General features: G+C 34.5%; 1 protein-coding gene across 13 annotated transcripts in view; it reads left to right on the top strand.

Moving 5' to 3' along the window:
• The window catches only part of HERC1 (HECT and RLD domain containing E3 ubiquitin protein ligase family member 1), a 203,953-nt gene that overhangs the window by 104,546 nt on the left and 85,687 nt on the right, over positions 1-13,720 (top strand). For all 13 annotated transcript variants that reach the window (XM_043918891.1, XM_043918896.1, XM_043918893.1 and 10 more), the window contains 2 exons: positions 5,365-5,416; positions 12,171-12,439. In XM_043918891.1, the coding sequence (XP_043774826.1) occupies positions 5,365-5,416; positions 12,171-12,439 (321 nt within the window). The remainder of the gene's footprint in view (positions 1-5,364; positions 5,417-12,170; positions 12,440-13,720) is intronic.

Below are 13,720 nucleotides of genomic sequence, written 5' to 3'. Positions count from 1 at the left end.
TAGGGGTCTATACCATTCTGCATATCCTGGCCTCACTCCTCTCTGGTCTCCTCTGCTGCTCCTCTCCTCCTTGATGACCCTCCTTCTTGCCACACTGACCTCTTGGCTTTTCCGTGAACATACCACACAACTCCCCCATAGGACCTTTACATGGCTGTTTTTTCTAATCGGAATACTGTTGTCTGCAGGCAAATCCCCTCATTTCAAGCCTTTGTTCCAATGTTACTTTTTTGGTGATGCCTACCCTAACCACTCTATTTGAAACTCCAGTTTGCCCTCTTCAGATGTTCACTCCCTGTCCACTTTGCCTTGCTCTTCCCCTTCCACTCCACCCCCACAGTGAAAGTGAAAGTCACTCAGTTGTGTCCAACTCTTTGCGACCCCATGGACCATACAGTCTATGGAATTCTCCAGGCCAGAATACTGTAGTGGGTAGCTTTTCCCTTCTCCAGGGGATCTTCCCATACCAGGCATTGACCCAGGGTCTCCTGTGTTGAAGGTGGATTCTTTACAACTGAGCTATCAGGGAAGCTGATACCCAGGTCTCCTACATTTTCTGCACTGCAGGCAGATTCTTTATTAGCTGAGCCACAAGGGAAGCCCAAGAATACTGGAATGGGTAGCCTCTCCCTTCTCCAGCAGTTCTTCCTAACCCAGGAATTGACCCAAGGTCTCCTGCATTGCAGGTGGATTCTTCACCAACTGAGCTATCAGGGAAGCTGATACCCACCCCACCCCCCCCGCCCCCATTCCCACTCCCACCCCCCGCCCAGTACCTAGCATTATTTACTTGCTGTATTTATCAGTTTCTCTTAGCCTACACTAGAATATAAGTTCCCTGAGGACAGAAATTTTTACTGTTTTATTCACAGCTGTATCCCACGTACCTGTAGTGCTTGGCACACAGTAGTCATTAAATATTTTTTTTCTAATGAATGTTTGATCTATTTTGGTAAAATTTCTGTGCCTACTTGTTCTTTCAGCTCTTTAATTTAGGCCCTTGTTACCTTTGCCTGAATGGGTAGTTTTCAAACTGATCTCCCTGTCTTTTCCAGTCCCTCTCCTTTGGTACTGCTGCCAGAGCTGGAGCTCTTAAAAACACCCAAAACAAGAACACACTTCAACAACAGAACACCTGCTGGTCATGCTACCTTTTTATTCATGCTTCCTTCTTATTAAAAAAACCAAAAAACTCAGTGACTGCCCAGAAATCAAAGATTCTTGAAAATGTTGCCTACCTGCTTTTGAAGCCCTTTTCCCTGCAGTAATCTGCAGTTTTGCCATAGCATAGTAGTCCATCTGCCCAGACCCCAAACATACCTTTTGAGCTTCTGCTCAATGATTGTTTGCCTTAAATGTCTTTTTCCTTTGTTGATGAAGTCTTGCCTCACTCCTAAGGACTCGTTAAAATGTCACCTCTTCCAAAAGTTTACCTAAGATTACTCAACAGTGACTTTGTTGTTTTCCTGGCAGTTTGTTAGTACTTCTAATAAACCACTAATGATTTGTCTCATGTTGGACTTACTTAATTTTTTAAAAATTTTATTTATTAATTTTTAATTAGGTCCCATTTGTTTATTTTTGCTTTTATTTCCAATATTCTGGGAGGTGGGTCATAGAGGATCCTGCTGTGATTTATGTCGGAGAGTGTTTTGCCTATGTTCTCCTCTAGGAGTTTTATAGTTTCTGGTCTTACATTTAGATCTTTAATCCATTTTGAGTTTATTTTTGTGTATGGTGTTAGAAAGTGTTCTAGTTTCATTCTTTTACAAGTGGTTGACCAGTTTTCCCAGCACCACTTGTTAAAGAGGTTGTCTTTTTTCCATTGTATATCCTTGCCTCCTTTGTCAAAGATAAGGTGTCTATAGGTTCGTGGATTTATCTCTGGGCTTTGTATTCTGTTCCATTGGTCTATATTTCTGTCTTTGTGCCAGTACCACACTGTCTTGATGACTGTGGCTTTGTAGTAGAGTCTGAAGTCAGGCAGGTTGACTCCTCCAGTTCCATTCTTCTTTCTCAAGATTACTTTGGCTATTCAAGGTTTTTTGTATTTCCGTACAAATTGTGAAATTATTTGTTCTAGTTCTGTGAAGAATACTGTTGGTAGCTTGATAGGGATTGCATTGAATCTATACATTGCATTACACGCCAGTCAGGATGGCTGCTATCCAAAAGTCTACAAGCAATAAATGCTGGAGAGGGTGTGGAGAAAAGGGAACCCTCTTACACTGTTGGTGGGAATGCAATCTAGTACAGCCGCTATGGAAAACAGTGTGGAGATTTCTTAAAAAACTGGAAATAGAACTGCCATATGACCCAGCAATCCCACTTCTGGGCATACACACCAAGGAAACCAGATCTGAAAAAGACACGTGCACCCCAGTGTTCATCGCAGCACTGTTTATAATAGCCAGGACATGGAAGCAACCTAGATGTCCATCAGCAGATGAATGGATAAGGAAGCTGTGGGACATATACACCATGGAATATTACTCAGCCATTAAAAAGAATTCATTTGAATCAGTTCTAATGAGATGGATGAAACTGGAGCCCATTATACAGAGTGAAGTAATAAGCCAGAAAGATAAAGAACATTACAGCATACTAACACATATATATGGAATTTAGAAAGATGGTAATGATAACCCTATATGCAAAACAGAAAAAGAGACACAGAAATACAGAACAGACTTTTGGACTCTGTGGGAGAAGGCGAGGGTGGGATGTTTCGAGAGAACAGCATCAAAACATGTATGTTATCAAGGGTGAAACAGATCACCAGCCCAGGTTGGATGCATGACACAAGTGCTTGGAGCTGGTGCACTGGGAAGACCCAGAGGGATCGGGTGGAGAGGGAGGTAGGAAGGGGGATCGGGATGGGGAACACATGTAAATCCATGGCTGATTCATGTCAATGTATGGCAAAACCCACTACAATATTGTAAAGTAATTAACCTCCAACTAATAAAAATAAATGGAAAAAAATAAATAAAAATTTTATTTATTAATTTTTAAATTTTTGGCTGCACTGGAATTCTGTTGCTGCTTGTGGACTTTCTCTAGTTGTTGGATTTACTTATATATTATTAGTATTTCTTTCCAGTAGACCTCTTCAAAGTTCTAAAGTTCCTTTTTTAGTGCCCCTGACATTTCCAACATTGTGCTTTACACATTGTAAATAATTGATAATTCATTTCAACTGATATGAAAAGATAAAAAATGAGAGTTAAAGTGGCATACCTTTTGGAAATAAAAAATGAAATCTGATTTAATCACAAAACTGTTTATTTTGATCTGGGGCCTGACACTTTTAGCTTTCTGAGCTCCAGCATTTTAATCTTTGAAATGGGGAATATCTCTTCCTGTTATACTTGCCTCCCTGGGTGGTTGTGAAAAACAAGTTTAGGAATACAATTTAAACTGAAAATGCTGAAAGTTATGTTTTCAAAACATAATCGGAAGACAAATAAATGGAGGTGGGTTGAACTTAGATCTAACTGCAAAGTCTGGTTTCTATAGTTTTAAAAACATTAATAAACATAATTTTAAAAAAGATGGGCTCCTGATCATCTTTTCTTATGGAATATTTGGAGAGATAGTGTCATAAAAAGTGGAAAAGTCAAGAACTAGAGAGAGCAGATTTTCCTGATGAGGAGACCTAGGCTGACCCTTCAGTTTTGAGCTTCACATAGACAAAGAGGACCAAGCCATGGGGGCAATGTGAGATTTTCCAGCTGAAATATGTTACCCTTCTGTCTGAGTTTATTTAGGATTATCATTCATATCTTTAATATCTAGTAGTACTTATTTATCCTGAATTGTTACTCAATGAAATGCTTTCTTAAAATAACTGAAGTTAACCTGCTTAATGCTAAACCTATGTGTTAATCTTCTTTTATAAAGAGTATTATGTGATACATTATCTGCTTCTCTTGTTTTAGTAAACAGAGAAACCTAAAGCAAGTTACACAGTTAAACCTAAGTTTAACTGTTTGATTGACAGATGTTATGCTTATCATCATTTCTTACTTTACTCCTAGTCTACCCACCTCATTTCCCTACCCGCTTCTTTCACAAAAAAATTGATTTAGCATACACAAGTAAATACTGTTTATAAAAGTATAAGAGAATGAATTAGGACTAGAAGAAGCTGAGAGAGGAAAATACAGTCCTGAGTAAGATTTGCATACCTCCTCATGTAGCCTGTGATGTTCTCCTAGAGATGGGCCACTGAATAGGAAAAATATGAGTTGCATGATTCATAGTGACTAACAGATAAAGACAAACAAAAAGTAAAATTTTTATTTTTGAGAAAAACTGAAATATTTCTGGTTCTGAGGCCTGAGATAAATTTCTTCATTAATCCCTAATGGAAAAGGTACTGTTTGATAAAAATATTACATTGCATGACATGGTAATATCTTCAGGAAGTATCATGACGACTCTTTGGTGTTTTTTCCAGCCCCAAATGGCCTGGTAGCATGCTTATTACTGGTGTGTGTGTGTATGTAAAACAAAATGTACCTATCCACAGTGTGGGTTACCAGGAAAAGATTTTCCAAATAAGGTTTCCTAAATAGATCTGTTTTGTCACTTCTACAGGCTTTCTTCTTTGCTACCAACTTTTTTATTGTGTGATAGAGTGCGGTTGAAATTGCTGAGATCCTAATGTCATATCTGTACATAAATCTAGTTATGGGTTTGTACAGACAACCAGTATATGGTTGTCTTACATAAGAGAGAGTCGATAGTTGTCACCAGTGCCTCCCCACCACAGGCACACAGAAATATACTTCTGTTCTTCCTAAAAGCTTGCACTGTTTTATTAAGCTGACTACAGTTTCACCAATTTGAGATTTCAACTAGAAGGCTTAGGACTGTCTTAGTCTTCTGTTAGTGTGAATTTGTAAGATTCTCTTCTGTACACCTAGCCAAGACTAATAGTTTTAGAACCAATAGAAAGTGAAGGTAGAACAAGTAGTAATTTTGGAAAATGAGACTTTGCTACAGGGGCTTTAGGCATCTTGAGGGTATTAATAAGAGATCATGCTGTGTTTGGAATATAAAAGACAACGATTTTGAAGAGGAAATGGTGACAACAAAGAAAAAGTTCTGCTACTTTACACTGTTAATTAATGTGCACATTGACTTTGTGATTAGTTTCTCAGAGTCATCTGCCTGAGCTTTCTTAGAGCTGTTTTCATTGGGTTTTTAGAGACTTTTTTTCTTAGCCTGACTTGACTGGTGAATAAGTAGCATATTGCTATAATTATATAGATTATTTTTTATTCTAGTACTCTCTTAAATCTTAATCTTGAAATTATTTTCACAATTAAGTTTTATTATTTATTTTTAACCTAACAGAGTGGAAGACGAAATGTTGATTTGGATTTGGCATCATCTCATAGAAAGAGAGGTGAGGATTAAATATTAAATATCTGATTAAATTAAGTAGCTGTTTTTATATCTGATGTATTTAGATCTGAATGTCATTGAAGCATTATTGTAAAAAAATTAGAAACATTTTGTCAGAAAAGTTAAGAGGGAGATCATTTTCTTGAAAATAATACTCTTAAATCTGGGAATGTATAGGAGTTAAAAATCGGTTCTGTTTCTCGGTTGTTGTGTTTTGACTTTTTTAAAATTTTGCGGATTCTGGCAGTGGTACTTTACATTGTGGAGGAGTTATGGACATAATTTTCTATACTGTAGCTCACAGGGATAGCTGCTGTTGTTCAGGTGGTATTACAGGGAGAGCTCTTTTACCACCCCCCTCCACCGCCCTTTCATACACATATATACAGTTTTAAACTGAGAGTTTCTAATTTTTTTTCCTCTTTACCTCTCAAGATAAAACATGTAAGAAATAAACAGGTGATTTCTAAGAATGAAATTTTCCCATGAGGAGCAATTTTAGTGTTATCAAGAGTTAAATTTATTTGTTAAAAGCTGTATCTTAATGAATAATATAGTTAACTCTTGTTTATATGTGCCAATAGATGGAAGGAACAGCAGTTTTAAATAATAAAAATCCAAGGTAACTAAAAACTCACCAGGTATTATTCTTTATTAATTTGCATTTTTTATTAAACTTATTTATTCTGTGCTTGTGAAAATGTGAAGTGTTAGAAGTTGCTGCTAGTGGTAATTTCCTAAGAGCTGGTGGGAAAACTTTTTTCCTCATGATATTAAATCTTTTATATTTCAGAATTGAACCCTTCTCTTGATAGCTTCCTTGGCAGGATGTTAGGTTTACCTACAGGGAAAAAAAGTGAGAAGGGAAAACTGAGAAATTAGAGGAAGCAATGCAAACACAGATTTTTCATTTTTGTGTTTGTAGCTTAGAAGAAATGTTGGTATTTATACTTAGAATACTAAGAATGATTTTTTTTGAGTTACAAGGACTAAAGCTGGTACTTTGTTTATTGAAAAGTCTTTTAGTACTATAACATATCAAGGTGCTGGGTTCCAAAAATATTATAGAGTATATGTGATATCAAAGAAATTAGTGTTGTTTAATGTCATATGCAATGTATATTTTATTGTTTTCTAATTCTTTGAAAATTAGCAATTCATGTGCCATAATTAGGCAGAAGTATCGTTTTCTTTAACCACTTGAGTTAATAATTAAATTTTTAGAACATTTTTACCGTCCTAATTTTGGTTAGCTCAGGTGAAAGTTGTTGCTTTAATTTCTATGTTATATTAATGAAAAGATGGCTTCAAACTCATTGAGTAGCATAAAGGATCCAACCTGTCATATTAAGAGCTTCCTACTATACTGATATACTCATGAGTGTTATTCCATTGGCTAAAATTACTTTTCTCTCAGATCTTTATTATGCTTATGAAAATATAAATTTGAGATTCAGTTTATGATAACTATGTCAGCATGTAGCAGAGTAATCTTTGGAATAAAACAAAAAGTGGTATTTTTAGCTTTGAATTAAGAATAACCTAGAATTCAAGTATAAATTACTTAGAAATTAATATGACACTTTAACTATCCTAGATTTGCTTCCTGTTCATAATTTTAATCAGTTGCCCTGTAAGTAGATTTCATGTGGTTTTAGAGCTAAGTAGATGCAAATGAGTTAATTATCCAAGTTCAGTTTATGGGTAAAACCAACTTTTACAAAAGTTCAAAGTAGTACCAAGACGTATCAACTTTTTGAAACTTTCTTTTATTGGAAACAGGCAAATAAATAGGACCTCTTGGGGAAAGTTTGTTTAAATTACCCATTTAGGAGGTTATAATAGGGAGTCAAACTTGTTATGATGTTAATTATGATGATATCACTTAATGTGGTACCAATTTATTCTAGTAATCATTACATCTTAATGTACTCAGGCAAAAATTTTGCTGATAGCTTTGTTCCTAAGAGTAGGTGACTAGAAAATAGAAGAATTACTGTTCTAGGAAGAGCAGCAAAAATAGTTTTCAATCTCATGAATCCTAGTGTTTGTGGATTAAACAATGAAAATGTATACTTAATAGTTTTCATTTATTTAATTATAATGAATTTCTTTAAAAGAAATTAACATTGAAAATACACTTGGAACGTTATATTTTGAAAAGAATTTTTTAAAATCACGTATACTTAGAGACTACCCTCTGACCACAGTGGGGTTTTATTTTGTTTTATTTTGTTCTTAAATGATGGTAAAATAAGCCACTCTGTTTTTTCCTTATTTATTGTCAAAATGGACCAGATGTCATAAACTATAACATGCCTGTCTTCAGTTGGGCAGATGAACCTACCAAGTGTGAGAACTTTTTGGAGCAATTCAGGTGTTCTGATTCTGACTTGAGCTATGAAGGACAAGCAGATGTCCAGCCAAGTGAGAATTCTTCTATGTGCTTATTTATCCCTTTACAGTATTTTGAGGAGAAAATGTAAACTTTTTTCTCTCACTTTTGTTTTTCATTTATTAGTCTAGTAGTCCTGAGTTATTAAAAGTTTAATAAGAGAAATTAGAGATAGCAATATTTAATTGTATCTGTTATTGAAACTAAATGGATAGATTAATGACAATTAATAGTTGTATACACATTTTAGCTGCTTTTAAATGTGTGTTATTCCATTGGCTAAAATTACTTTTCTCTCAGATCTTTATTATGCTTATGAAAATATAAGTATTTTCATAAAATGTATATTATGAAATATATAAATTTCAAAGACTACTCCTCCAAAGACTACTCCTTGAGAGGGCCTAGTGCCTATAATTTCAGTATTTGGCATTGGGGATACTGGAATTCATGCTGTTGAACCATGATTGCTTCTTTTCCCCTCATTCCAGTTAATGTTTCACAATTAGTACAAGCTCTTAGTCCAAGAAAGTGAATATGGTAGGAAAGAGTGAAGTGAGCAAATAAATTGAGCTCAGCCAACTTGCTCATCAGAGCTAAATTCTAAATCAAAAAACTATCATAAATTACTTCAAAAAGAGACAGGTGATCCATATTTCTGCTTAGCACCTCAGAAGTAATATCAAATTTGTATTCATTAAACACATAAAAATTACTATATGCCAGATATTGGGCTAATCACTTCAAACATATTAACCCATTTAAGTCTCATAATAGCGTGTCAAAATTCTTGACAAAACCTGTTTAACTTGTTAGTATTTGGGTACTTTGATAAATACATAAAAGATTTGCTGTAGTTGTGCGGAACTGAGCACCTTCTTACTGAAGGACAATACCTTTTTGCAGATACTTTAGTTTTTGTATTTAAGCTGAAGCTGATATAATCAGTGAAAAATGATGGAGATACCAAAGCAAAAATTTAAGAAGGAACATCATGGTTTGATTTCACCAACCTGCCCCAGGTCTTTAAATACAGTGTTAGTGTATTATTGCTAAATAATATCAGAAACATTTATCAACTTGTGTGTTTCATGGTATGACTTGTATGCGTGAAATGCTGTTTTATCTATGCATTTCAAATTAGATTGTATAAAGAAGAACAAATGTGAATGTTGTCTCCTGTGTGAAATTTCTCCTTTTGTCTTCTGATTCTTGTTGTGGTAGTGTATTTACTCCTTTTTGGCCAGTTGAGCCCCAGAAAAAAGAAGAGCTTCAAGCAAGTACACGATGGCATGTTTAATTTTTTTCCCCTTTTAGCTTGCCTACATATTTTATGGTTTATAAAGTATGTATTGCAGCTCTGCCATGTTCATTTTGAAAATTCCACATAAGAACCAAAGTTATAAGGACAAGTAAACAATCTCAAATTTCTTGTTGGATTTCATATTTTCTTTTTATAGTAGGAGAGTCTGAATTAATATTAAGTAAGAATTGGGTCAGTCATAGTTACTCTATAGAGGCTTTTGATATGTTTTTCAGACATAGTATTTCCTATATTCAGACAAAACAGTACAGAACAAATTATTAGGTTATTATAATTTTTTAACAATTATAGTTTTTCATTTCTCATTTCCATAATATGAGATTTTGTGTTTCAAAGTATTTTTGATATCAGCCTAAACATTTTTGTTATAAAAGCTTATTTATTTATTCTGATGCTTTCAGGTAGTGTCTTTCTTGTTCTTTTGTTCATACAAAGTTTTGTTTGGTCTATACACTTAATAAGTTGCATGCTTTAAATTAGGGGTCAGAAAACTATGAATAGTGGGCTAAATGTAGATTGCTGTCTTTGTTTTAAAGTTCTGTTGGAACACAACCACACTCATGTATTATCTATGGCTCCTTTCACATTACAACAGAAGAGTTGAGTAGTTGCATGAACTGTGAATAATCCACAAAATCTAAAATATTTACTAACTGACTCTTTATAGATAAAGCTTGCTGACCCCTGCTTTAAATTGCAAAAAGGACTTAATTTGGGGATTGGCTACCTATTCCACAGGATATTTTGGAGTATATTAAGGCAATTCACTTCCTGTAGATTCTTCACAATTGAACCTTTGTGTAGGCAGGCAGTAGAATTCCCATGGATCAATGTTTTGTGAGTTGCTTAACAAGTATTTGTAAGATCACCTCCCATAAACTTAAGGAATTACTCTTATTAATTTAGAAGATCATTTTCTTTTAGCCTCTGTTTCCTCAAGTGAGGAAACTGGACTAGATAATCTTTAAGGTAGCTTTTACTTACGTGGTTCTAACATTAACTCTTTGCACATTTTATTTTCATTTTGAAAAACAATTATAAGTATTATAAGGTAGAAGAACTTTTTATTCTGAAATTTTTTTATTGAACCAATAATAAGCTCAATGCTAAGAGCTGAAAAATACTATTTTTAAGTTAAGGTTAAATCCAGATTCTGATTTTGGAATGCTTAAGGAAATGAAAAATGATTCTTTCTTTTTTTCTACATTCCACACTCACCTGCTTTATTTTTTAAATATCATTTTTAATTAAATACATTATGCATCCATGACATTTTTCTTTGGATTTTTACTCTTTTCTATTCTACTTGTGAAAATAATCAGCTATACAGTTAGGGGAAATTTTCAGATTGGTTATTTCAATTTAAATAGAACTGAAAATCTAACATTTTTTAATCTTAAGAATTTTTGCTAAAATATGGAAGGCAGATAAACCATATATTCTTTGTCATTCTAAATTATTTTAGTAGAATTCATATAAATTAGTTCATAAGCTGCTTTATAATATTAACTGCCTGTTGTGAATTCCTGTGTCTCATTTTGAAGTCCTAAGGTTTTCCTGACATCAGTGTAATAATTCAGAAATAAGTTATACAGTCAATATTGTGTTAGTTCATTTTCTCTGCGGGCATTAGTAGTCCTCTTGCCAAATCTTTTCCATCTAGTATGTAACAAACGTAATTTTTTTAATACATATTTTATTAGATAGCTCATTCTTAATTCATTCCTAATAGAAAAATTTGGTGGGTCACACAGTAAGATGTTCCATAGCACTCAAAGAAATGAACTGTGGCTGCATGGAATAATGTGAATGAGTATTAGCAATATTATACTGAAAACATAATATACAAAAAGATTACATAAAATGGTGCTTTTTTATAAGGTCACAAGCAACTAACACTAAACATTACTTGTCTTGGGATTACATATAAAACAGTATTTAATAGCAATAATGAAAGCGTTAGGTGGGAGGACACAGGAGAGAGATGGGTTGTGGGGAGGAACAGATAGATAGTACTCTGCCAAATTTTCTATTTCTTGTGTTCACATTTATTATAAATATAAATACAAAAGCAAACCATGCATGGACCAATGATGAGAGTATATCATGAGCCAGAATATGATTAATCTAACTCACGTACCTGAGATCAGTTAAACCAAAAAAGACAAAGCTTGTAAGAATTAGACATTGATATATTTATTGAAAGCCCCTGCTGGCATATGACTTGGATAATGTTGTGATCACACATACTAACATTTTTGCTGTCTAATGTAAAGATTCTAAGCTATAAAATGCCCTTTGGCAAAACTAATGGTATTAGCCACTATTGTTACACCATTTAGTAATTTTATGTAGATATAATTTTATAGTAAATCTTATTTATATATTCTTATCTGTGAAACTTTGCTTCTTCTATAAAGGAGTTTCACAGCCTGCAATAAATATGCATATAACACAGTGAAAATGTTTCTTACATTAATGAAACCCAAAGGATGATGTTTATGTCTCCTTTTTGTGTAAGTTTACTTGCCCTTCTATATTCATTTTTTTGGTAATATTTCATTGCAGATATGTAGACACTTTGCGCAACCTTAATTCACTCTTTGCAATGATAATGTTAAATCAGATGACGTTCTATTGCTAGTTGATCTTACCAGCAGTGTCCTAAGTGCCTAGTTCTGTTGTGGTCATAAATGATGGTCTGGTTTAATACTGCAGAGCCTTTTAAGCTAAGCATTTTGAAAACAGCTTCTGCCTTTCTTTTTCTTGTGGCAGCGTGTTGCTAAAGCGCTTACAGAGACACTGGTACATTAAACAGGGCTTTCCCTTTCTTTTCTTACATTGCTCTAGTTTTTGTTTGTTTGTTGTTTTTTAGCAAAGCATTTTGCTCAGATTCACTTAATGCATGCATGTATTCAAACATGAGTATCCATTCCTCACCAGTTGGTATGGTAGCAGCACTCAGCCTTCATCTAGTTTCAGAATGTATGTTCTACTTGGTCATCACTGATGCATGTTTGTTCTGTTTGTATGTAGGTCCTATGCACAGTCAATTGGAATCCCTGAGTGACTCGTGGACTCGCCTGAAACATAACAGAGACTGGTTGTGCAATTCCTCTTACTCATTTGAGTCTGATTTTGATCTTACCAAGTCTTTGGGAGTTCACACTTTGATTGAAAATGTTGTGAGCTTTGTGAGTGGAGATGTGGGGAATGCTCCAGGTTTTAAAGAGCCAGAGGAAAGTATGTCTACAAGTCCCCAGGCCTCCATCATTGCAATGGAGCAGCAACAGTTAAGGGCCGAAGTAAGTTTTTGATATTTACTCCTTGTGAGGGACTATGAACCACTGAATATACAATTAATAGGAAAATTTTTTCCTTTTCTTCTACTCCTTGCCTCCCTCTTTCCTTCACCTGAGCTTTTTGGTATTGCTGTCTTAACTGGAGCAACTTGATATTTTCTTTGCAGTGAACAATAGTGTATTTTTAATTGCTGTCTTTTAGAACAAGATACTCTAATCACTAAGTGTTTCCTTGTCTCCTGGAAACTATAATAAGATTGGTGGGTGATCATACAGATCTGCTCTTAAGAGTCTCCATTTTTGACACATTCGTCTCTATTTAAAAAGGGCTAGATTAGAACATCATGGTAATAATGATGAATGCTAAAGTTAGTGAACAAAGCCTCTTAAATATCTCCCTCAAAATATTTATTAATGATTGTGATTTTAACATGTCCTCAAATTCTTTGATACTCTTCCTGCCAGGAAGTTGAGCTTACTTTTCCTCCTCTTAAGAGTAAGCTGGACTTAGTGATTTAGAGCTAACAGAGTGTGAAAATGAGGGGGGCGGGGAAGTAATTTTACTTTGCAGAGACCTGGCAGACATCACCTTAACCAAGTGATCAAGATTAATATCACCATAATAATAGGTTATGCTAATATCATGCACAGTGATAATAATAATATGAGAGGGAGACTTTGTAATATTCTTTCCCCAAATCCATATCTGTAGTCCAAACATGAGAAAACATCAGGCAAACTCAAATCAAGGGACATGCTATAAAATATAGGAACAGCCTTTTGTAAGTGTCAGGGCCTTGGAAAACAAAGACAGAAACTGTCACAGACTAAAGGAGACAAGACAACTAAATGCTGTGTGATATTCTGGATTGGATCCTGGAACATAAAGGGGGCATTATGGGGAAACTGGTGAAATCCAAATAAATTCTGTGGTTTGGTTAATAGTGTTGTGCCAGTGTTAATTTGTTTTTGATAAATGTACCATAATTATGTAAGATGTTAACAGTAGGGGAAACTTGGGGAAAGTATACAGGAACTCTTCTATAGATACAAAAGTATTTCTAAATAAAAAGTTTATTAAAAAAAAAAAGAGGTATAGGCCAGTTGACTGCTGTGGTGGATATTTGTCCTCCTAGGGAAGATAGAGCCCAAAGTTCAAGAGAACCACATTGAGACCTTTTGGGAATACTTCTTCTAATCGTTGAACTAAAGAGTATTCATTCTATATAACAGTATTATAAGAAAAGGAAGCAGTATCCTTACTGCCTGACACTTTTGAAACCT

Source organism: Cervus elaphus, chromosome 12 (assembly GCF_910594005.1).
Source record: "Cervus elaphus chromosome 12, mCerEla1.1, whole genome shotgun sequence".
NCBI classification, from domain to species: Eukaryota; Metazoa; Chordata; class Mammalia; order Artiodactyla; family Cervidae; genus Cervus; species Cervus elaphus.
The sequence above is the reverse complement of the archived record's forward strand: the minus strand, read 5'-3'. Positions and strand labels throughout refer to the sequence as shown.